This window comes from Ruditapes philippinarum, unplaced genomic scaffold, assembly GCF_026571515.1.
Source record: "Ruditapes philippinarum isolate M1 unplaced genomic scaffold, ASM2657151v2 ctg421_1_1_1_1, whole genome shotgun sequence".
In the NCBI taxonomy this organism is placed as follows: domain Eukaryota; kingdom Metazoa; phylum Mollusca; class Bivalvia; order Venerida; family Veneridae; genus Ruditapes; species Ruditapes philippinarum.
In genome coordinates, this window is record NW_026858341.1 from 533,197 (window position 1) to 559,509 (window position 26,313).

The following is a 26,313-nucleotide window of genomic DNA, read 5'->3' on the forward strand; positions in this document are numbered from 1 at the left end:
TGTCAGACAAACGCCCAAAAAGAAGGCCCCGTCTAACAGTGATATCTGGGTTACAACAATGCAATGGTTACTATAAAAAAGAGAAATAATATAAACACATTTATACTTTCTTATATTATCAGTACTTTGCAAAAAAACTGTAAACAGAAAAAAGTCATCCATGTACCCTTTGATATCAAAGTATATTTTTGTGTAAATTATCATATATGAAACATTCCTCTCAGGACAGCTTGCAAGTCATGCACCATTGTTAGCTGAAAGAGACGGACAGAAAGACGGACGATGGGACGTTGCAATGCCTAAATGCCCCAAATTTAAGCAAAGAGGCGTTAAAGTAAACAAGTGATTAGATATTGAGAAAGTATATGCAAGTTATCGTAAGATTATGATTGGTTCAAAATTATATGCGTTTAAAAAACCGGGGTTATATCTCTTATATTATTTATCAACATGATATCTTAACTAGAATTTTGTAAAATGATTATGCAAAAAGAAATTCGTGCTACTAGATATCTTTTTAAAAGTAAATATAGAAAGATTCTCATGAAGAACATTTTATCTTATTTGGTATGTTGACATTATCCTCAGTCAAGTTTTTACTTTTGATGTCATAATAAAGGAAAAGCACCCCATAGTCTAGTAAAGTTTGAAACATATTTTGGGTGATTCAATAGCGATCCTTTGTGCTGCAATATTTAGACAATCCATTTCAACAATAAATGAATTAGAAACATTCGCATGCGTTTTATTCTGTTATTGTATATTGTTTCATATACCGTCATCATCTCGGTCATAAGCAGAACCATGGCCTGGAGGAGCCCTGGATAACGTCACAAGAAGCGCAAACACCACCTGAAAGAAGGCATACATTTTATCATTTATTTCCGAATAGTCAAAACAGAGTAATGTGGTTTTTTTCGTTCATATATTTCATGTGCGATAGTTTGAAATTCATACTCTCATATAATACCTTACTTTATTTAATTTTACCTATCAAATATGGTGCTATATCAGTTAACTAATTTCATATTTTTTAAAAATAAATTTGAAATATAAATATGAAAGTGGGCGGAGTTAAAATTCATATTTAATTGAAGGGACATCTTTCGCCATTGTGTTTGAAAAATCTGAAAAATACTAAAAAAATTGTTGAATTTTGTTTTGAAAACTATCTAGAATGATAGAAAATTGTCTAACTAAGAAAATAAATCCGAACACCATTATCTTTAATTCAGTCATTAACGCTGTACAGACGTTTAAAGAGTTGTTTACGTGACGTCACAATTATGATAATAGTCTTTTTTCAAAAATATATTACTAACTTAAGTCAACATGATGGTACAAAAAGAGCAAAATATACTTTAAAGGACAAACATTTCTCGGAAAGACTTTACTTTTATTTCACACTGTTTTGTTTATTGTTTTAATTATTTATATATTATTTATGTATATTTATATTTTATAATTTATAAAATATTATCCCATTGTCTAGACCATATGGTTTATTAATAATCTCTAACTATTTTGGCAATTTAAACACTTGTAGTTATTACATATTGATACTTCTACGACAATTTATTTCACATTTATCATTCTTTTTTCATGTTGCAAGCATCCCACATCCTCTAAGCCATTATGTAAGCATTTAAAATCAACTGTGTATTTTCTAACGCTGTAAATATGTATGTGTTTCTGAGGTATAATGTGCCTCTAAAGTTTTAAGGCCAACAACGCTTTTTATACACATTACTTTAGAACGTCTATGCTTTATATATATTGTTGTCTACTTTTAAGGGGAACTATGCTATCAAATTATCATTTTAATCTTTTTATCAGTATAATGCCCTTCCGGAAAAAGACACTTCTTTTTCTACCAAAGCAGGTCACTTGTCATTACGTAAAAGGTCTAGAGACCCCTTCAAAGCAATGGCAAGGGGCATGACGTGAAGGTGTTGCACTTTTGTTTCAAGCGAGGAAATCGTTGCAAACTTGACAAAATGGCTACCGAGTCATGACTATTTATAACACTCATACGTATGGTTTTCGGAAAAGTGGGCTTGTATGTTATTTTGGAAACAAAAAGGTTTAATATGTCCATTCCTTAAGACACAGTTGATTACACAATCGGTTTTAGTTATCAGCTTCAAATCTTCTGATAAGATTATGACTTTATTGATTACTGATATTGATTATGTTGGGGTTCAGAACTGTTCACTATTAAGGGGAAAAGATGTGTAAGCGGCTGGATAGCTCAGTTGGTAGAGCCACGGAAAGATAGGTTTCGAAAGTCCCGGGCTCAAGTCCCGGTCAAGCTGTAAATTTTTCTCACCCTGTGACATTTGCTTTGTAATGTTGATTTTGTTATATTCTTTTTCTGGTTTTACAACAAAAATGCATGTGCGTATTTATTTTAATTGCACGTTTCTCAGGTTACTTATGAAAAAAACAAACGTTCTCGTGGTATAAGTAAGGGCTTCTGATGCTACTAGGTGAAAGCAGTAAAATATATCAAAGTCTGGAAAAGGGTGATCCCTCAGAAGCATTAATAACAAAAATATATCATGGAAATTTGTAACCTCGGTTTGATTGAGTCTGTACATGAGGGATTAAGAGAAAAGTTTAACCTCTCGAGATCAAGCCCCCCACCCGCTAGCCCCGGCTTAAGATGTACACCATTTGTAATACTTAAAGTGCTGGAATTCATGGTAACGAAGTACCATAACAATATCACTGAAATACGGGGAAACATTTTACAGCTGCCGTGGTCCTTTGAAGAAAAGACTGGAAATACAAATTAAAAAGGGGAAAAATGTTTTTTTATTTATTTTGTGTAGCACAAAGGTTAACAATTTTCTTCAAATTCCATCTAGAATCTACAAATTTTAAATACTTCATCATTGTGTATGTATTTGATTATTATATAATAATCTGGCAATAAATACCAAAATACCATGATAATATTGAACAATTATTTCATCAAAAGATCGTTTGTTCATGCAAATAATTTTGCAAACAAATTGTGCTTGCACAAGATATTTTTGCGTATTGAAATATAGTCGGAACATTCAAACTAAAACGTTCACACAGTATTGACAGAAATATACATATATTTTGTCTTGTTTGAAGATATCAATAAATGAGATAAAAATCCGTTTCTCAATGGAAACAAACGTGTACATGAGCAGTTTATATCTTCAATAATGTCGTCAATTAAAAAGTAGGAAGCTGATACACAAACACGAGTGTGTCGTAGAAATTGCCTTAAGGAATGGACATATCAAAAATAATCAAAATAACAAACAAACACACTTACCTCTGGCAATTACGTGCCGGTATTGTAAATATTCATGACTAGGTAGCAATTTGTTAAGTTTGCAATGATTTTTCTGGCTTGAACCAAGTGTGAAACAACTTCACGTCCATTCCCATGAATGGAAAAAACAACGTAACTTATAGCCTTAGTTTTTATAAGTATATTTATTATCGATGATCGTTAGAGTCATGATATTTTTATGTTAAATCATCACATCATTTAGTCCTTCTTCCAGCTTACAGATAATACAAATACGTTTATTTATATACACACGCAGTAAATATTTACATAGTATAATGATATCTTCCAGCCACACAAAAAATCAAAATGCAAATACTTTATATACAAATGGAACACTCAAGGAAAATACAAACCACAAATATTCCATGTGTATGTCAATTTGTATTTATGACAGAATCAAGCTCAATTTTAAAAGGTAACATTTGACAATGTAATCTCTAAAAACACTTACAAAAGTTAGCAGCAGAAACTTGTTCATTTCTATCCGACTACTTTGTAGCCCTGATTAATTCGTTTACCTTTCTTTTATAGTTTAACATAAACAAAAACTATAACGTGAAGATACATCATTATATAGTAATTAATTGAGATCAAATAAATTTGAAACCTCATTAAAGCTCCTGTTATTTACATATTTCCCTTTGTGCCCCTATTACTCGGATAGATATAAGTAATAAATGAACTTGACCAGTGTGAAATGTGTCAACTATGAATGACAGTGGAATATGGACATCAAACAGATAGAAATAAGGCAGGTACACTTAGTACTACAGGTTGTATCTTATATTGTGCCGCAAGCCGGTTGTGCTGTTCTAGAAACATTTAATTTTTTTCTATTGTTTTATTCTTTAACCAATGCGTCAACGTGTATCTAGACATAAATAAACTATTGATAAAAATATGTATATACTTTCTGATTAAAACTAGCGTTTTGATAGATGTCTTAATTAAAATACATGATTCTCTTTTCTGCGTTTTTAAAAAGAGTTTGGTGCTGTTTACTTGAGTTGCTAATGACTTATACTATAAAATTTGTTTATACCAATATGCGTTTTTTTAATCTCTGTATCAAAAACAATATGATATATTTCCCCGTGCTAATTCAAAGTCAATTTATCACCTTGTTCAATGACCATTATTAAACTGAATTTTGATTTGAAAAAAACAAACATGTTTAATATAATAGGACTTAATTTTGTCATTTCATGGAATAAGGCTGATGAAGGTCATTTCACATTTCAATAAGATCTTTTTCGTTATCATGATTTCAATCAAGTGCAGATATTCTAATTAATTGTCATTTAACAACTTGTTCACGTCTTCGTTTAATATGCCCGGATAGAGATAAATTTATTAGTATGTATTTGTTTTGCTGATTCATGTTTCTTTGCACATATTTTACCATTATATTATCAATATTGACAACGTTGAAATTGATTTTAAAATAAATAAGAAATATCAGACAAAAGAGCAATCTTTTATTCAAACGAGTTAAAGTACATACGATGCGCTTATCCTACTAAATCATAAAACAGAAGTCTTTATGTTGACAAGCACGAAGTTTGTAGACAACGTTATTTTGCTTGAATCTAACATCATTTCTTAATATTATACTTCATTTGCATACGTCCTTCTATATTTGATATTACGTCATCCGATCCATAAACCGCATTCAGACCGGGGGCGGTCCATAATTCTTATATGGACTGGATGACGTCATATTAAATATAGAAGGGCTTATGCAATTGAAGTATAATATTTTATTTTGTTGTTAAATGATTCTTTTTACTGAATTTATTGTTTTGTTTCACATACATTAATTACATGTTGATCAAAAGTCATTGTCTTTTAATTGATTATAAATTTTATTTATACAGTTTGTGAAAATCTTAAAGTGTTTTTTTTGCATGTGTAAATTGATTAACAAAAAGTGAATAACAAAAGAAGAGCATGATTTTTTTTTGCTTGAAAATAATAACAATAATTCCGACTAGGATTTGAGATATTTCACACACTGAACAAATAATTCTTTTTTTGAAAGCAAATTATAGTAAAATTGACAGCAACAAAAGGGATGAAAGGATTTAGATTCGGTGTAATATAACAAACAAAACATGGCATTTCGGGCAAAATGCAAGTTTACTGACTGGCTGGTCAGACCTTGGAAGGTAAATGTTTTTCAGCTGCGCTTCGGGCCAGATACCTTCCTCAGTCTGACCAGTCCGTAAACTTGCATATTGCCCTCAAGGCCATGTTTTATTTGTTAATTACAAGTGTGTCATGTTGCAAGAATGGGCGACAGCAGATACTGATATAAATTTAGGTAAGCTCCAAATAAATATTAATTCAAGTATATAGATTAACTACAATAAGAATGGCAGCGTTATTTACAGCATTGAGTAAGATTGGTGTACTTGTTTTTTTTTTATTTCATATTTTTTTTTTTATTTATTTAAATTAACTATCAAATTTTCAACAAGTACAAAGATTATAAAAACGTGTCTACTTGTCTATCTTTTCTTTATGTAATTATTTATGTCTGTCTAGTTCAAAATAAATTCTTAATACCTGCTTTACTTTCTTATTTGCATTTCATTATAAAACAGAAAATATATTATTTTGTTTAAAAACAGTTAATTTATTTATCAACCCAAAGCAAAGTTTGTACGCTTATCTTTTATACAACTTGCACAAACAAATAATAACTCAACACTTTTTATAGAAGTTACTTTTTAATTTTAATTATATTTAGAATATCACAAACGGAAAATAATGTTATTAGTCCAGTTAATAATAAGGCTCTGTCGAGTTTTGGACTAATTGCAACAAATTTCTACTTTCGTTGATGTGAGCTTTATATTATGGAATAAAAAAGGGAAAACGTTACTTGCACTGGCTTCTGACATTGTCATGATAATTTACGTTCTTCGATAACGATTTCGGATTATTGCAAAATACGGGTAATTGCAAATGTCGTTGCTGTGGTAGGATACTACGTCATCGAGCACCTGCAAAATGTTCCCGGTCGAACTGTTTTTTGTCATATCGAAGATAACTGTTTGATTTAAGCCTGAAAACGGGACAAAATTTGTTTGAGAGTTCAAATGGGAGCATTTAGGAAATGAACACTTTATCCCGTTTTCAGGACTAAACTCGGTAGTAAAATTTTAAACTTTAAATTTTCTTTTTAAATTATAACAAGTACTAAAGACACTCTTTGGTGCGCTACATTATTTTTGATATTCTAACGATATATTTGAATAAAAACATAGTAAACCGTTATGTCGACGGGATGTTTACAAAAAAGAACAGTCCGATTTGTAGCATTTTGCAGGTGCGTGATGACTGTATACTTCCATTGATCCCAGCAAACACCCGACGTTGGCCCAACGTTGGATCAACGTTGAATTTTGGTCGCAACGTCGTTGACCTTCATACAACGTCAAATCGACGTTGAATCCCCGACGTCTAACAGACGTTTCATTTTGACGTCGTCTCGACGTCGGGTTTTGGTCAGTAATCTGACAATAGGTGAATTTAATTTATGAAACCAATATATATATAAATGAAAGCATAAACAGCGAGAATTTTAAGTTTAAGTTTAGAAAGGGAACATTATATATTTATTTTCTCCATCAAAACAACAGTATCACGTGGGTGGCTTACGTACGATATTCGATAGGTGGCGCTCTATAAACGGATAGTCGCAGATCAGTATGAAATATATTTGCTCTATTTTCGTTTAAATAATATCTTATCTCCTCGAATTAGTTTAAGAAGTGTTTATATATTTTACAATGAAGTTGTTATCATTTTTGAGGGCTTCATTTTATAGTGGTAAATAATTTAGTAAATTCGAATTTGCGACTTATCGGATTTGAAATTCAATTGTATTAGCGGACAAAAAAACGACGGATTGACAGACAAAGTTGTATATTCCAAACAAAAGAAAAAGGTAGGCAAACATTATATATTGTTTTTAAATGCTAATTTACCGCATGTTTGCATGGATTCGATGGTTATTTGATCATTCATTGAAATGATTGACTGGTAAAACTTAATGTCATGTGATTTCGCGAGATAAATATTTTTGTTTCCACGTAAGAACACTTTAAATATCATTTGCTATAGAACAGTCTGTATAATCGGATCATTTTCCCACACTATATCGCCATGCCAAATAAATGCACAATCAATGGTAGGAAATATCCTAGCAATTGAAATCAATAAAAAGTTAAATGCAGTACGTAAGACTCTTATTATTCAAATGCTGGTAAATAAAATTTCCTCTTATTTCTTATCAACATGAATTTCCCTTATATGAGGGGCCAGTCATTTACACATGTATCAGATGCAGTTTGATTTTGATATCTGTGTAGTTGTTAAACTACTCGTTGTTAATTGAAGTACTTTACCCATACTGTAAGCATACCATGTGTTTCTTATATTATGATAATGATTCATGGCATTTGATACATGTAAATGATACGACTTTGGTAAGATATATCTAAAAGAACATTGTATTTGACTAGCTATCTTCTTATTAATGTAATCAAACAACATATTATCAATCAGAAAACACATTATCATAGATATAAATCAATAAAAGTAATAGTTTGTTAATTAGCCTGCTTATCAACAAGTTGTATGCTCCTTTCATAAAACGTTTTTACACAAAGCCAGTCTGTCCTATATACACTTAGCAGACCAGATCATGCTGGGCAGAGATGATATCTATAAAAATGACAGTAACATGTGAATTTCTTTGCTGTTGTTTGAGCATTTGTACAAAGTACATTAAATATAAAAAATAACAATATCAATTTTTGCCGGAGAAGTATTAATTTGGTATTTGTTATATCAGTTTTTCATGCGCTTATGTGTTAACTAAGATTGATAGTAATTGGATTTTGCCTATTTTATTAGACACACATCCTTCCACCACATGGTTAAATTCTAAAACGATTATATTTCGTCTTTCAGATTGTGAAAATTATGATAATTCAACATGTGTCAAAAGTTCAGGAGGAAGATGAAAATATTTAGAAGAAAAGAAAAATGAAAACCTACCAAGATTTTGTGACAGGTATATTTCAAAATATTATAGAAAATACAGTGATATAATGAAATTCACGAAGCCATTTTTATCAAAATTAATAGATATATACAGTAGGTACACGAAACTACATGGTTTAAACTAAATTAAAAATAATAAGTATCTTTTTAAGTAGTTGGAGAGTTTTGTTAGAATTTCGTTTAATTATAATATGTAAAAGTGATTTATTTCTTGCACTTGTAACTGATTATTTTTTTTTTTTAATTTCAGAAAGTGTGATGAGATCTCAGGTTGGAGACGGTAATGATACGCTTAAAGTATGCCCCAGATCGACATAGTGTAGGAGGACGAAAGAAGCTAGAATACTAATGAAGATACATGAACATTGCTATTTATAGTTATAACAAAATATTCAGAATATTGTTCCATTTAACATTCAGATCTAGATTCAGTTATAAAATACAAAGACAAATATACAATCAGTGAGTTTGATAGATGATTGAAAAAATCCCAAACTCAGAGTGATCAGTTAAGTGGTGATATAAGAAAAAACACATGCATGGATGTTTGCTATATAAAATGTCAGTGTTAATATTCAAGAAGGATTTTGTTTATCTTATTTCTAAAACATGCTTAATTAATACATGAAGCGTTATTAAAGTACATACCGTCAAGTTTAATAGTTTCAAAAAATATTATGTAAATCTTGCATTTGTTATAGTACCACATTTCTTGTTTTGTACTTGTGATTCCGAGTATAAAATAAATTGCTAAAATCATAAGAATGCTTATTTATTAACCCTATTAAAGAGCTTTAAATTGAAAAAAAATCATATTCCAAAAGTTTTGAATGAGGTTAAATCATGGTCAGACAATTTGGTCAGATAAGGTTGGCATATGGTCAGATAATGGTCAGAAAAGGTTGGATTATGGTCAGAAAAAGGTTGGATTGTGTCCAAATAATGGTCAGAAAAGGTTGGATAATGGTCAAAAAAGGTTGGATTATGGTCAGAAAAGGTTGGATAAAGGTCATTTTATGACGTTGTATAGACGTCGGTTTCTGACGTCTAAAAACTTTCAAATCCAACCTTCTGCCAACGTTTACCCAACGTCAGGGTCTAACGTCAGTACAACGTTGGTACAACGTCTTTTGTTTGCTGGGATACTGTTCACAATTAAAAATCCTTTTCATTACATAACTGGACTTCTTTAAAAATCATCAATTGAAACTTTACCAGAAGTAGACCTAATTATTAATTTAATTGAAGCTCACATTTTTTTTATACTTTATCACTTTTTACTTTTATTTCTTTTATATTGTGAATTTTAAGAAGGGACATATAACCCTTAACCTTTATTTCAAGATAAATTTGATAGTCTAAGATATAAGTAATACATTTTTTTTGTAAATGAACCTGACCAGTTTATGATGCGTCAGTCGCGAACCACAATCCTCAAACATAAAAATAAGGGGGTGAAGAAAATTAGCAATACAAAAACTATTTCAGTTTGTGTTGATGCACTCCTTATGAAAGTTAAATTATACAAAGACACTTTCAAATATTTTGCGGGAAACGGTATTTTTTTCGTTCACTTTATAACATATATAAAACAATAGCAATATTCATACAATACATTGTAGTGAAGTTCACAGGGAACAAAGCATAGCTAATTTGTAAACAAACACACTCTTCGCAACACACACGGCTCATTCAGATTTCCAAATAATGGCCTCAGTATTGTATTGTAAGCCAATTAGCATTTCTTGAAGCACTGGCCTTTTGATACACTTCATGCGTTCTTTTTATATTACACTGTTCATAGGCATTTGGAATATTTCCACGTCTTGTCATAATGTGAAGTCAAATATTTGCACGATTATGAAGTAACGTAGCATCAATACGTAATGTTAGCCCAATTTTACTTAAAATTGTAATGATTTATTTACCTGTTTTCTGCCTAAGAAGCACACATGGGCAGTTTTAAACATAGGAAATACATATTTGAATACAGTACTGAGCACGCATCATATTCACAACATAACACCTACCAAAAATATTCAACCAATTAAATATGTAAGTGTTAATAGAATATGCATGAGCACCTCGTATTTTGATGGAATTCTTTTCATCTTTAAATAAATTAAGATATTATAAATAAAGACGCCTGCTTGAGAACATATGCTCCCGTATTGTTACGATTCAAGAATAAACAAGTATAATGGTTTCCTGCGGTGAACATTTTAATGATATATATAAAGATATTTCTTTTAACTATTTTCAACATTTTTTTTTTTGGGGGGGGAATAAATAAACGTTTGTATCAGGGATAAAGTTGAATAAACGATCTCTTTGGAAACTGGTGACCGTTGAAGACCGGAGAAGGTCGAGCATAAAACAATTATTTTTTTTTAAGAAAATGATTAAATAGGCCTTCATTTTATGAATAATTCCGAGCAAAAAATAAATAAAGTAAACACACAAGTTTACGCAGAAAATATCTCTATTTATTATGGCTGATGCCACTACGAATATTTTAATTTTGTAGATTTTCAGTATAAAGAATTTATTGTTTATAAAGTTTGAGATAGATATTAAAGAAACATTGATAATTTTCAAACATATCATTCAAGTTTTTTCCAATTTTAACGGTAAAATAATTATAGAAAATTAGAAATAAACACCGATAAACACTTTCAGAACTAGCAGACGACTGGCTATTCATATCAGTAGAATTTCGAGTAAAGATAACGGATTGCGTATCTCACTGTATAAATCGTATGTAAAATGGTCTGACATATGGTAGGTTTAACAGTTAATTAAAATACTTTGAAGTCCAAAGATGTGTTGAATTTTATACAGTGACGAAGCTAAGATCCAAAGCTTTCTATTGGTATAATACATTTTAAAATCGGACATTTAATCACAAAAAAACTGGGCTTTTAAAAAACGGGCTTTTTTTTGGTATTGTTTTAGCATAAGCGATATGTTTTTCCCTCGAAGTTTAAGGGAAAAGCAACTCGCTTTTTTTTTTCACTCGATATCCCTCGTTTTTTTAGGGTAGTTTCATATTGAAAGTTTTCCCAGGAAAATGAAACTACGGAAAACGGTATTTAGTTTTGGGTTTTTCAAAAAGGGTTCAATTCAAATCATGACGGTTTACAGTTTCACATGTTTCCCCCAAAGGGAAACCGAAAAAAAGGGTTCACGTGCTCCTCCATGCCTCAAAAGTTAAACGCGTACCAATACCCTGCGGTCTCCAGACCGCAGGGAATAACGACAAAATAAAGCTGTCTAAATACGATACATCATATTACAATTTATTGTTTTTGTTCAACCAGAATACTAATTACTGTAATGATTAATTTGCAATTATACCATGATGATATTCAATTATTCCATTATCTATATAATTCATCTCTCACTATTATGATATAATTTGTTGAATCGTCTTTGCAACTTATGCGATATAGAAATCATGATTTTTCTATTAAAAGTCTTTTAGTCAGTCAGAATACTGATTCTCGAAGTTTTTTAAGAAAGTGCCAAGTATTCGCGCGTACATTATGATGGAGATTCATTAGTATGTCGCTCAATTTAGCAAACACATACAATGGTTGGCTTCTTGTAGACGTACTTAATATAAAGCTAGGAACAAACCTATATGGTACGAAAAAAAGAAACTTGAAAAGGTTCTACTTTTTTCATTTAAAAGTTTGAACGAAAAAATAGAGAAACTTGAAAAGGTTCTACTTTTTTCAAAATATAAAACTTAACCAAGTCTGCAATTTTCATGTTATTTTGTTGTGATTAATGCTTCAGAGGGATCACTTTGTTTCAAGACTTTTAGGGTATGACTTTGATCTAGTAGTGTGTCATGTTTCATCATTTGATTTTTGTCAACATACCTTATAAATGTTTCTTTTTTCGGCGGGCTCGATGACCCGCCAACCATTATAATCCGTAAGTCGTTAATACTTTAGACGACACAGGTCATATTGTAGGACACATATCGTAACACGTAAAAAACCAAAACATTGAGAAATATTCTGCGGTTTGTATTTCTGTTTCATCATTTGATTTTGGTAAACATAACGTATAAGTGTTTCTTTTTTCTGAGGGCTCGATGACCCGCCAACCGTTATAATCCGTTAGTAGTTATTATCTTAGACAACACAGGTCATGTTGTAGGACACATATCGTAACAGGTAAATACCAAAACATTGAGAAATAGTCTGCAGTTTTTATTTCTGCGGTGTGAAACTGACCGCAGATTACGCAAAAATAATGACACCACAGAAAAACCACTTATACGGTATAACACCGCTTAAATTAGATAACAAAGTAATAGCTTTCATTGCTTGACAATACAAGTGATGCTCAGAGGATAAATACAATTTTTGTTGTTGTTGAATTGATTCAACTGTTCGGATGTGTTTTAAAAAATAAGTTACTTTAATTTATGACATCATAAAATGGTATTGTAAAAGCTTTATAAAAGCTATGAATGTAAAAGTCATAAAAGCAGCAATGTGGTAATTTAAATTCCTTAAAAATAGTTAATTACTATGATTACATTTCTAAAACATTTGTCAAACGTAAAAAGGCAAACGAAGACCAAACTATATGAAAAATATGTAACTTTAAAAAAAACCGTTCAATCACTGCGTTTCAGAAATAATAGTAAAAAACATGTTTAAGGTTTCATGGATTTTAAAAAAAAAACGATTAAACTAAACTTTCAGCAACATTGCCATTTATATTCAAACATTCATTGTAACAAATCGTTTCAAAGCATGAGTGGCTTGTTTCATTTCATCGGGAACACAATAGCTGATGTGGCCATCTCGTTGACATACAACCACCTGATCACCGCCCTATAACATATTTAAATACTCATATGAATAAAAAGCAAGGAAATTAAAAAAAATGCCAGTAACAAAAATAAGTTATGTAGTATATATGATGAATGCAAAGTCAGGAAGTCAAAACAAAATGCATAGTGAGACAAGATTTTATCTCACTGCTTTTATATTACAGGACCATGTTTCAAGTTTAATGCATGACTTTAACTTAAAGCTTAAAAACAGTTAAATTATATCAATTTAGAGCAAGCTTAAGGAAAACAAATGATTTTAAATGGATTTTAGATTGGACTGAGTCAAAATTGAGTCAAATCTATAAAAAATAAAATTATTTACCAGATTTCTTGCAAACCAGTTCACAGTCATTACTTTCACTACTTTCATCAGACTCGTCATATTTGGAGTCTGAATCAGAGTCCGGTTTACACTTTACTCTTTGACATGTCTTTCCCACTCCACAAACCTAGTAAGTATTTATTTAATTGAAATTATAACAATTTCTTAAACCAGGGCGCTCAAAAAACAACAAACTATGTTACTTAAGCTTTAAATTGATATGGAACGACTGTTGGTGAATCAGAACAGTAACCAAAATTGGAAATAAATGATGCAAACAAAGTCGGTATAATTATTACATTGATTTCATTGAAATGTTTGTTAAAAGTGTGCTTTTACGTTAATTTATTGTCATGTTTTTTTATGACCACTATGTTTGTTTTAAGTCTATTCTTATATTTATAAACCGATACTTCATGCTGCGTTATGTTTTAAAGAATCAAACCAAAAACAAACTTACGTCTCCAACGGTCTGTTCGTCTTCACATGAATCTATGATAAAATAAGATAAAAATGGTCAAAGTGACAAATGCAATTGGGTACGTCCAAGAAGAGGAACAGTTGATATTTGGCTTACAATGATAACATGAGCAGAAACATAGGCAAATATTATATACATATTCTTATATCCATCCAATTATTTCACAATTTGTCAAAAATATGACCAGAAAAGATACATCAATGCATACTTATGTATCAAAGTACATTTTACGGTAGCACATTCACCGTTTTATCTGTTTACATAGTGTTTGTGCACAGCAAGTCGTTTCATGTTAAACAAAATTTAATGCTTATTTTAAAATCTATTTGTGAATGAATGAATTGATGATTAAACACTTCTAGTAATGGGAAGTTTATTGCATGCGTATTTTTATCTTACCGTCATCTTCATCAGACCAAGGCATAGTCCTTGATAACGACACTAGAAGAGCAAGCACCACCTGAAAAAAACATAGCATTAAGTTCGTCTTTATGTCGGAATAGTCAAAACATAACATATTTGTGTACGGATTGAAGAACGATTGTTATCCCTGGATTCTATATTGTTGATATGTGATACAAAAAACAGTTGATTCAAAACAAAGTAGATTTAATTTGCACTTGTTCATTGATACGAATGAGTATTCTTTGTTTGATCAATTTGAGTTTATTGTTTTCCTTAAAATATTCTAATTGAAATGGACTTAACACTATTTTGACCAGGCAAAAGTTAAAATGACATAATGCCCATCCGAAAGTAAACGGTCAATTAAAAATATCCAATTGTGAATTGTCAGTTAAAACATCCAAGCGTAAATAATAATTGAAAAACATCCAAGTGTAAATGATCAGTTAAAAATATACAAGTGTAAATTGTCCGTTTACAGGTAAAAATAAAAATAACTTGACATTTTTCCCTACTTGTGTTTAACTCTATAATTTTCTTTTAACAATGATAAATAAGCCGCATGGCCAGCGAACATTACTGTACATGGCGTCCAGATTGTATCAATAACGTCATTTTTAAAAACGAGTATGGCAATGGGGCAGTATTTTTATGATAAAGGTCCTTTTTATATAGTATCATGGTGAACATTAGTTTATGATCATGTATTGGTAAATCATCATTAAAATAGAAATCATTATTATAATAGTCTTTTTTTTCAAATATATTACACATTAAATTCAGCATGATGGTCAACAAGTCTTTTTTTTCGGATAAGAAACGCCTTTGTATAGAACATTTTCGGAGACAAAATCACTTCCTTTTATAAGACGAGATAAGTAAAACACTTGGAGATTTCTATAAAGCAATGAACACAAAAGCAAATGCAATGTAAAGAAATTTACTGTCTTTTTTAAGAGTCCTGCCTGTTTCGGTGTAAAATTAACAAAGCATCTGAGCTTCTTTTCCAAAATCAGAAATGATAAAACAACATGCATTTATATCACACCCTATTGTTTTGATATTTCCCTGTCACAAAATTCGAAATCAAAAATAAGAATAAAACTTTATTTAAAAACTAAACAAGGAAATGTACAAAGTGAAAATATTCAAGAAGTATATGACAATACAAATTTAAATTGTAACACTTACAAACGTTAGCAGCAGAAACTTGTTCATATCTATCCGACTAGTTTGTAGTACTGATAAATTCGTAGTCCCTTTCTTTTATAGTTTAACGTAATTTAAAGAATATTACGTCAAGACCCATTAGACTAAAATGATTCATTTGAGATTAAACAAAACTTGACACCTACTTAACGTTCCTGTGGTTTAACCATTCACCTTTGTATCCATATTACCCTGATAGATATAAGTAATAAATGAACTTGACCAGTGTGTAATGTGTCAAACATGAATGACAGTAAAATAAGGAAATCTCCATAAGCTCGAATCGAAACAGTTAGAAACAAGCATGCAAATAGCATCTAAGATGTTGGCGGCACAACGCCAGTGCTCCCTTTATGGAAACATTTAGTTCAAATTCTTTTTTTTTCCTGTAAATGTTTAACAGATTCACCAACGTTTATCAAGACATAAAGAAGAATAAATTTAAATAAAAAAGATTCTTGTCTATACTTCCTGATCGTTGAAAGAGTATATAACGTTTTAAAAGATGTCTTAATCTTAATTATTCATGGACTCTCTTTTCTGCGGTTTTTTAAAGATATTTGTGTTCAACCATTATGCGAATTGCTAGTCTAGGAGTTGTAAATGACTTATACCTACAAATTTGCATATGTTTCATCTTAATCTTCGATCAAACTTATGTCATACATTTCTCAATCTTTAATGCTAATTTAAAAGTCAATAAATAACCTTGTTCAATAAGCATTATTAATCTGAATTTCGATTTGTAAAAACGTGTTTGAAAGTAGGACTTAATATTGTCATAGCATTGAATAAGATTGATGAAGGTTATTGTACGTAACAATGAGATCTTTATCATTATCATGATTTACATTAAGTGCATATATTCTAATTTATTGTCTATTAAAGAACTTGTTAACTTTTTAATTATAAATGTCTAGATCAAGATAAATTTCTTAGTATGACTGTATTTGTTTGCTGATTATTCACTGCACACCTTTTATCATTATATATAGCAAAATTGACAGCTGACGTTGAATTTGAAACAGACGAGTAATGTCAGACAACAGATCATTGCTTTATTTAAACGAGGTAAAGTACATATGATGCATTTATTTAAGAATTAATTTCTGCTAAATCATTTCAAAGTCGTGTTAATTTTGTAAGTACGAGGTTTGTCTCAAATTGTTATTATTTTTTTAAGTATAAAACTATAATTTTATTTATTAGACTCTGTACGAAATCAAAATTGGCGTTATAAACAAGAGAGACAAACGATAGTAAGCATAATAATGTTCCTACACTAGAAACGTAGATTATTACATGAAACTGCAAATTCATAGTTTTTGTTTTCTGAAGTACAAAAGCGAGATAAAATTATCAAATATTACTGAATGAAAAAGATATTTACGATGTTTATTATCCAACGTCATTAGATTAACTAACGTAACTGTCGTGAATAATTGGAAAAATATAATAAAACTCTTTAGCTTTATAGCTTATATATAATGATTATGTTTACTTTTATTTATTAATAGCCTTGTTCCGTTTTTCGGATGTCAGTTTCGAAGGTGCCAAATTATTATTTTTATTCTGCCAGTAATATTTTGTTTTATTTCTTTATTTTAGGTAGTGATGCCATTTATTGAATTGAAAATACATTATAGTAGCGACAATATGTATTAACATAATTCTAAATCATTAAATGTATGTACAAATGACAAAATAGTTTCAGATGTAGAAGTATTTCAATAAATAAATAAAAAGATGATGCTCAAAAGTTACGATTCGATTTAGGTAGCTTATTAAAACGATTTAAGCAGAAATTTGTTCATATCTAACAGTCTGGATTGAAACACTGACCAAATCTTTGCCCATATCTTTTATGCAATGAATATCATGTACAGATAAATAAGTCATACATTTCTGTTTACACCATTATTTTTTTTTGATTACCTCATCAAATAAATTTAAAAGATAAAAGTAATAATGATCTGACAAATGTATCATGCGCCAATCATGAACAACAGTGGGATATTGATAAAATATAGATAAGCCAAAAAGTAATATATGTACATGTATACAAGAGGATACAAGTTTAGCTATAAAAAAACCTTTAATAAGAACGTGTTTTTCTGATAATGGTTATGCAAACATTCCGTGTTAATTCACAGCTCAATAAATCAACAATAATCAACCGAATTTGACGTTTCCAACAATAAGAAATGACAATGTCATGATTGCATTGATTAACATTGGTGTATGCAATTTAAGGTACATTTTCTTTTCTTTTTGCAATTAGAAATTTATGGAAATAAAATTTAAAAAGTGGAAATATTATGATAAATTGTCGATCGAATAATGTTTGTGTTTTCTTTATTTATTAGTAAAAACTGTCCTTCCATGTAAGACAATTCGTATTCATCTTATTTTACCACATGTAATGATAGATGTGTAAATAGAATGAAGAGAATGAAGAGAGCAATCCATCTTAAACATGTATATACAATCTATCAATGTTGCATTAAACTGACGTTTCTAAATATTTTAATGCACATGGTACTTTGTAAAAATCTTTGCCATGATTATTTAGACTTTCATCGTTTTCCTACTTCATTTTTAGCACTATTATTGACAATTGTGCTTATTGCAGTACAAATTTTGACTGAATGGGCTTCGGTATGGATAGCATCGTGAAAAAAGTGTGATTTGGTGATGTCAGAAGTAAATTTGCCAAATCGTGTAACTAACTACATATCTAGAACACTATGACTGTTAATTATGACATATAGATTATACATATACGAGAAGTGTTCAATTTAGTGTTAATATGTAAATATACTGAACCATACTATACGTATTTCACATACTGAAATTTGTTTGCTATCTTTTTTCTCTTCAATTTAAAAAAAAAATAATTCAATTATTTATGAAATTTAACAAACAAAATTTTGTAACTTATCTAGATGATTATACAAAAATTTAAACGGCCATGAACGAAACAGCATAACATCTGCGAATGGACATAAGTGAGCGTATGATAAAGGGAAAGTATCATATCATCTGGCATACAGAATATAATCCACAGTAGTTTCCCTTCAATGTTAGATAAATAGTAATTTATATGTAAAATATTCGTACACGTTCTTTTTTTTAAAATTTAACCGATAACTAAGGTTTAAGTTGTAATTATAGTTCAATTTATAAAATTCATTATTAAATTTGTTGCCACTTTGATCTCGTTACTAATGACATAAATTAAGTCGTGTATGCTTATGTTTGATATGATTGGTTATAAATATATCACATAAAATTATATGGATTTATATAACATTCCTATGAAAGCGTGTGTTCTTGTCGTACATGTTCATGTTCATAGCTTTACATACTCAGAAGATTATGAAAGTGCTATTTTTTATTTTTCACCCTATAAAACAGGTAACCTAAAAGCAAATTCAAAAAAGATATACTTTTACTTGAACAGCTCAATTTGCAGTGTAAGGTTATAGCTGAGAACACTTTAGAACACCGTCGTAAAAGAAACAAACATATGTATGATAAAAGATTTCATTAAAGCCTGTGGAGTCAAATGCGCCATCATTAGTTGTACTTTCTCGCTTAGGGGTCATACCAGCCATGCTAAAATGGTAATATAACCCTTTAAGCCGGTGCTAGAACGTGAAGGAGTACTTTCTTCTCCTTCTGGATGACTTTGAAAGCCTAATTTGCATAGTTCGTGTTCCGAGCCTCTTTCTAGGTCTTCAAGTACGAGAAAATGGGTCGGCTCACGTGTAATTCTGACATGCCGGCAAAACAAATAATATAATTAAGTCATGCATTCATGTTTTCTGAAATATTTAAATGTACATACCGGACATAGTACCAAGAGGGCTTATTAATACCCGACAATGAAAAAAATTGACAGCATAAAATAAATTATATATTTTATTACTTATGACAAGCAACAATTGTGCAGTTTGAACGGTTATAGTTGATTATCTTGTTTATTTTCATATACATCTTTATATTTCAGCATATAGCATATTCATTGTTATTGTACAATGGTGATCAAAACATATGTATGATAAAACGATTCTGCAGGTGTCAAGTACCTTGTGGCCGCAGTCAAATGTCAAATGTCGCCCTTTACTTGATTTTAGTTTTGTTACATTTTTCTCGTCCTTAGGGGTCATTAATTCCACCATACTAATGGTGAAGATTGAATACCACTTAAGCCGGTGGTAGGAGACGTGAATGATGTTCCACTTTTACACATTATCTGTCTGTTCTCTCATTACTTAATAAAGCCGAATTTGCAATTTAAATATCATATTTTTGTTTCGTTGCTTCCAAGTGATTACCTCTTTTCTAGGTGTTCTTACAAGTACAGAGCCAAAATCAGCGTCAGTATGTTGTAGATATTACATGACAATACCCCCCTCCCCCCCCCCCCCCCCCAAAAAAAATTTTTTTTTAAAAAAAAAAATAAAATAAAATAAATAAATAAATAAAAAATGTTCAAAATGATTCAGTGTTTTGCATGAAAAAATATCTTAATGTATCTCAACCAAAGGACATAGTAACACAAAGAGTGGCTTATTTAAATCCCCCACCCCTCCAATAAATAAATAGACAGATAGATAAATTATTTAATAAATAAATAAAAAAATAGATACAAATAGTAAAACAACTTGCATGATCACAGTATAATATCTGGTATCATAAATTTGACGTGTATATTTTGCATAAATAGCGTAACTTTAATTTGAAATTATTGTAGATCTACATTGTAATATGGTATATAAATTAAACCTCTTACAAAATAGAGAAAGTGAGATAAAGATATTCATATACAGTGTTAAGATGATATAAAGTTAAATATACTGTATACTATAATTGTGTCAGTAAAACACGAATTTGTTTTGAATCTGTTTTCCACGACAAAAACTGACACATTTTTTTGTTCTTTTATTTTGCTGTTTATTTTTGTAAATTAATTAAAGTTCAGTATCATAAGCTGGTTTTGATATTGGAGGTCAAAATGTTTCCCTTAAAAACAATGTAAAACTCCCTCTAGTTGGTGCTAACCACAACCTGGCACTTGGGTTCACACATAACTTAGTCAAATATCAATTACATTTTGTGCATGACAAAATATACAATATAATTTATGATTTCATACATTTTGGTAAATTCCAGGAAGTCCATTTTTGATTAAACTTATGCGTTAATATCTGAAATAGATACGATGGGATGTCGTAAAAAGACACTCTGTAAGTTTAAATAACCACAACTTTCTTTAAGAATGGCAAACATTTATTTTATCATTATACCCTCCTCATCCTAAGGACATGCTGTGTTTCATCATCAGTGACATGCAAGGTGATTATTCTTGTTCTATCTCAAGGCATTGAATTACTTTCAGTGGGTCCAAACATAGGATTTAGAGCCACAAAGTGTACTTTTGATAATGAAATTAATTTTAATCTATACACCCACGAAACAGAATAGCGATATCCACTTCCTATATGAAAGTATTCATTCATATAATACGTAAGATAGCTAACGTCACGCCAGGTGAATATAATGAATATGCATTAATTAGTGGTCCTCAACAACGTTCTAATTCTACAATAGGGAGATATCTTGTTGGTTTGTTTGTGCATATAGTAGGTATTTAAGAGACACGACAGATGATCGTAAAATTATTCTTCATGAAACTTGACATCGAAGACTGTTCGTGTAGCTTGTTTAACTGAGACTTAAACTGTGTACTTGTTGCATATTATTTGAAAAGTAAGTACTTCTTATTTAAAAAAAAAATAGACGTTGGACACTTATGGTGTAATAATTGAATATTTTCAAATTTTATTAAATCTTAGCAAATTCACAAGTTTAAAAAATGACGAATTGTTTTATTATTGTATTCATGTACTTTCATTTTTTCTAAAGTTGTATGCTAAAATTAACATAATATTAAAATGGAACATTTTCATTTTTTTTAAATGATACCAACTTTAAAAGCTTTGGAAACACTATATGACGAATTATTTGATTATTGTATTCATGTACTCTCTTTTGTATGCTAAATATGAACATAATCAAACAAATAAACGAAAATAAGTTTAGGCTGCTCATAAAATATGTATCATTTCAAATATTTTATAACTGTTTTGTATGTAATTTTACAAGTGCAAAGGCTTTAACCTTTTTTTACAACAACTTTCAGGTGAAAATTGAATGCGTCTCCTTTTTGGTTGTCATACAATAGCAGTGGAATAGGATAACAACATTTAGAGGGAAAATCTATACACCCGTTTTTAGCTTGATATACAAAAAGGCAGCTGTGGCTGATATACAATATCTTTAACATAGAACAGCAATATCCAGAGGAGATTTCCATAAACCCACCGATTTGGTCGATAACAAAGAGCATTATAATATCACAACAGCATTCAGACGTGTCCATTGAAGCTAGGACTATTCTTTCTTTTGAAAAGAATTATGGCAGGCTGTAAATCCGTGTTTTTTCTTTTAATGTCTTCAATCATTACTTATGTTAACGGTCGAATTATTGGGCAAGAAAACAAATTGTTATCAGATATGAATTCCAACGACTTAAATGTCCCAGATGGAGATTTTAAAATGGCCAGACATAGGATAGATAGAGAAAATACACCATACTTTAGATTGAAAAGTATGAAGATGTTTGCAGATGACGACATTCACTCAACTCATAAAATGACGTAAGATATTGTTTTGTTTTTTCTCCTATATATCTATGATAAATCATTCTGCCACAGTGTAGGTACATGAATATTTACTTGCATTGCATTCTTGTATTATATTATTGGAAGAACTTTAATTGATAAAAGCTTTTCGAAGTCGTTTCAAATGACCGATAAAAATATTAATTGAATCACATCTTTAAAAGTTTTCAAATATTTTGCATAAGTGCAAGTAAATTTGTTTATTAAAACTAATTTATTTATATATTTTGCAAAAAGGTCACTGAATCATTTCGGAAGACATGATCTGTGTACAAAGGACAAAACACGATTTTATACAGCTCTGCAAAATAATCTATGTTACACAAGCAGTAAGTTGTTGTCTTCTGTATGTTATTATTTTTTTTTTAAATAACAATCTGAAGTGTTTAACCTTTTAAGCGCTTAAAATGGTAATCATATACCTATAATATCCATGCAGTTTGTCAAGACTCTATACTGTTAACGACCTAATGTCAGTTAAATAGTAAGATAACAAAACATTGACATTTACATAAAACAGATAAGCCCAACAATCAAATTAAAGTGCATGAATATTAAAATTCTGGACAAGATGTGATCCCTCAGAAGCATTAATCACAACAAGATTACATGAAAATTGCAGACCCGGATGTATTGAGTCTGTACATGAGGGATAATGAAAAGGTGCAGCATCCTTCACGCTTCTAGCACAGGCGTGAGCGATACTTAATTTTCAACACTCATATCTATATTAAATTTAAACTCTTGGTCAATGAATGCGTTGTTGTTTAGCATGACATATTTTATTGTACTTGGAACTGCAGCATATTTGAATATGACAAATTTATGAAATGCTTTGTCATTGGTAGAGGATCAAAAAAGTTTTAACAGCGAGTAAAATATCGTTTTCAAATTTAAAATAAAATATGTAACGGAAGACAGTTTATGTAGGTAGGGGTTTTAATTAATGATATAGTATCGTTGACAGTTTAAAGTATATAATAACTTGACAGGATAATACCGCCACTGCTTTAAACCAAATGTAGATGGCAATAGCTAAAATAATATAATTCTTTTTTCCATTTAACAGGTAAATTCATATCTCAATTAATGGAGCAGATTTGTAACAGTAAAGGCAGACAATTGGATATGTGGGTAGCGGAATTGTTCGATTTAACCGGTGAGTATGTACATCTACATTATAATTGTAACATATAAAATCATGTTATTATTTTATATGATATCTTACATGTGTATTTTGTCAATAAGCAAAGCGCTTACTAAACTATTCAAGAAAGAAATGAATTTTGCTATTCGATAATATTCGTTTGTATTATTTTTTTAATAGTTAATTTAAAAGTAAACGTATACATTGTATTATATGTTTAATTGTTGCATTGACCACACTATTTTGATTTGGCAATTACACTGTCCCGGTTTAAAAAATTACTTTTAAATCATGTTCTCAGTTCATATCTATCTCTAATATTATTAATTTAAGAGCTCCTTATAAAGCAAATATTTGATAATTCGTACTGATATTTTCATCAAATGTTTGAAACACAAGGTGTAATGAGTAAATTTCTTATAATTCACAGGAGATGGTTTTGTGAATCACTTTGAGCGGAACATATATGATTTATGATTATGGATTACTAAAAACTGGAATGGATTCTCTGCTTCAGATAAAAGCCAGGCAGCATTATCACGTTTTTGAAACGCGACTAAGTATTCAAAAACAAAGTCCATTTGTCAACGTAATTGACATCTTATATAAATATTTCATGCTGAGATTTCTAAAAAAATTTAGAGCGTTGATTTTTTATGTTTTTATTGGAAATGATTTTAATGGTATAAAAATATTCATTTTTTTACGTTCTTGTGTATTATATTTATTTATATGTATCTTGTTCTTGTACTTTTGCAAATATTTGAAAACTGTCTCGAGTGTTTATGTCTGCAGCATTATCTGTTTTATCTAATATCCGTCCATGTTTTTCTTATATTATTATGAACTTGTTTATTTGATATCAATAGCTGGCTTAGCTTTTGTGTTTTTATTATGTTTTTATTGATTTAGTTTTATTACCTTTGATTGTTTGCATTGCTTTTGTAAATACTGTTAAAGTTCGTGGAATAGTATCGTTTCAGCTTATTGTGTCCTTGCTACTGTTTTTTTTTTTGTTTTTTGTTTTTTTTAGTTTTTGTTTCCCTTTTTACAAATTTAGAAATAAATATTTTGCAAAGCTTGAAACTTAGGATGATTGAGATAAACGTATGTGATGTGACTGTTTAAAATTATTTATCTTTTTTATTTATCGCTTCGTCACCGACAAATCTATTGCTTTAGATAAATAGTTGGTGTGTACTATGGAATGAAAAAGAAATGATCCTCACCTAAGATATATATAGTTAGTTATTTTTACTTATATTTCCTGATTTCCTAATAACAACCCTGTTACCATATATGAACACATCTGGAGATGCTTATACAATTCAAAATTTTTAACAGATTTACTATTAAATCTATTAATTTGCTTTACAATAATTTTTATATTGCAACTCTACTATTCACCATTTCATGTTGGCAAGGGAATGAGGACGGTATCTTGCACTTTCGAACAGACTCAATATAACCGTGCCTGCAAAATTTTCATTTTTGTTGTTTATGGACGTTCTTTATGGATTCTTTATTTCTCTCTATTTGATAAACAAATTTAAAGAAAACGGCGTACTTGTTTTCATTATTACATGTAGTTTACTAACAAATATATTGCATTGACTTTTTTGACATCGAGGTAAGAATGCTTTTCCTTTTATGTGATGACGATATAAAATTTGCCGAAAGAAATAACCACAGACTGCAGATTTTGATACAATATCGTAATACAATCTATATGTAAGAAAATCTTGCCCACATGAAATAGTAACTAAACAAGGATTTTTATAAGATAGTGATATTATATACATACTCCATACTGTTCTAATTACCTGGCCATTGTTAAACTCGTTTTTAATATGGCTGTGCTTAACTAGCCAAGTAAAACGGTTTTAAAAGGAAGGCAATCGGACAAAAAATAAACAAAAATGTATATCTGAAGGGCAAAACTATTTTAAATTGATAAACAATATTTTGTATGTGACCAAAGTTATTTTCTGCTATAATATTCAATATTTCTTCAGCATGATCGTGCCTTTGTTATTATTTGATTTTGTTATTATTTCATTTCGGTATTTAAATGATGTTAGATTCTACTAAAATTGTTTTAACACAAAAAATCAAGAATATTCGACAATAAATTTAATTGTGATAAAATTGAGTAAACCTATTATAATTTATTTTTACATGATATGAGCAAATTATTCTAATTAACTTTAGAACTTTTTAAAACATTATGTGTTAAAACGGGGCGAGTGCTAAATTATGATTTTTACCAGGATCAGTCAAATGACCAAAAGCTTTTATTACTCATTGTTGATGAAAACACGCGGCTCCATTATAAACCGGGTATCTTGAGATCTTAAGTCATGCAATATAACAACGCCTTCAATGCTAAATATCTAAAATTGAGTTATCAATCTCTCAAACTTGGAAAACGCATTATTTAAATTTATCAATTGGGTGCGGAACAATGCAAACGGCGGTCAAATATCATCGGTAGCATGGACTGAAGCATTTGCCGCCTGCAGCATAACCATGATAGTGTCAAATATAATTGAAATTGTATATTATTACAAGATGAAGACAAACCATGCTGTGTATATTAATAAGTTATTTCATAATTATGTGATTTGGGAACAGTCGAACTGTTGGCCCGAGGTGGAGGGGGTAGTGTTTTGAACTGGTGCCTAAGGCCGTAGGTAATAAAATTAAACAAGACATATGTAAGGTAACACCAT

At 30.0% G+C, this 26,313-nt stretch overlaps 1 protein-coding gene and 1 long non-coding RNA gene across 2 annotated transcripts; both read left to right on the forward strand.

Moving 5' to 3' along the window:
* The first annotated feature begins 7,063 nt into the window (after nucleotides 1-7,063).
* LOC132752904 (uncharacterized) lies at nucleotides 7,064-9,175 on the forward strand. The gene is made up of 3 exons (XR_009628869.1): nucleotides 7,064-7,289; nucleotides 8,318-8,420; nucleotides 8,661-9,175. It is a non-coding gene; the product is annotated as an uncharacterized LOC132752904 (long non-coding RNA).
* Nucleotides 9,176-21,324: 12,149 nt separating this feature from the next.
* LOC132752905 (uncharacterized) lies at nucleotides 21,325-24,212 on the forward strand. Its single transcript, XM_060743311.1, has 5 exons — nucleotides 21,325-21,460; nucleotides 21,894-22,410; nucleotides 22,672-22,763; nucleotides 23,504-23,593; nucleotides 24,012-24,212. Exons 2-5 carry the CDS (start codon nucleotides 22,169-22,171, stop codon nucleotides 24,056-24,058), a joined length of 471 nt encoding a protein of 156 aa, XP_060599294.1. The 5' UTR covers nucleotides 21,325-21,460; nucleotides 21,894-22,168; the 3' UTR covers nucleotides 24,059-24,212.
* The last annotated feature ends 2,101 nt before the right edge of the window (nucleotides 24,213-26,313 follow it).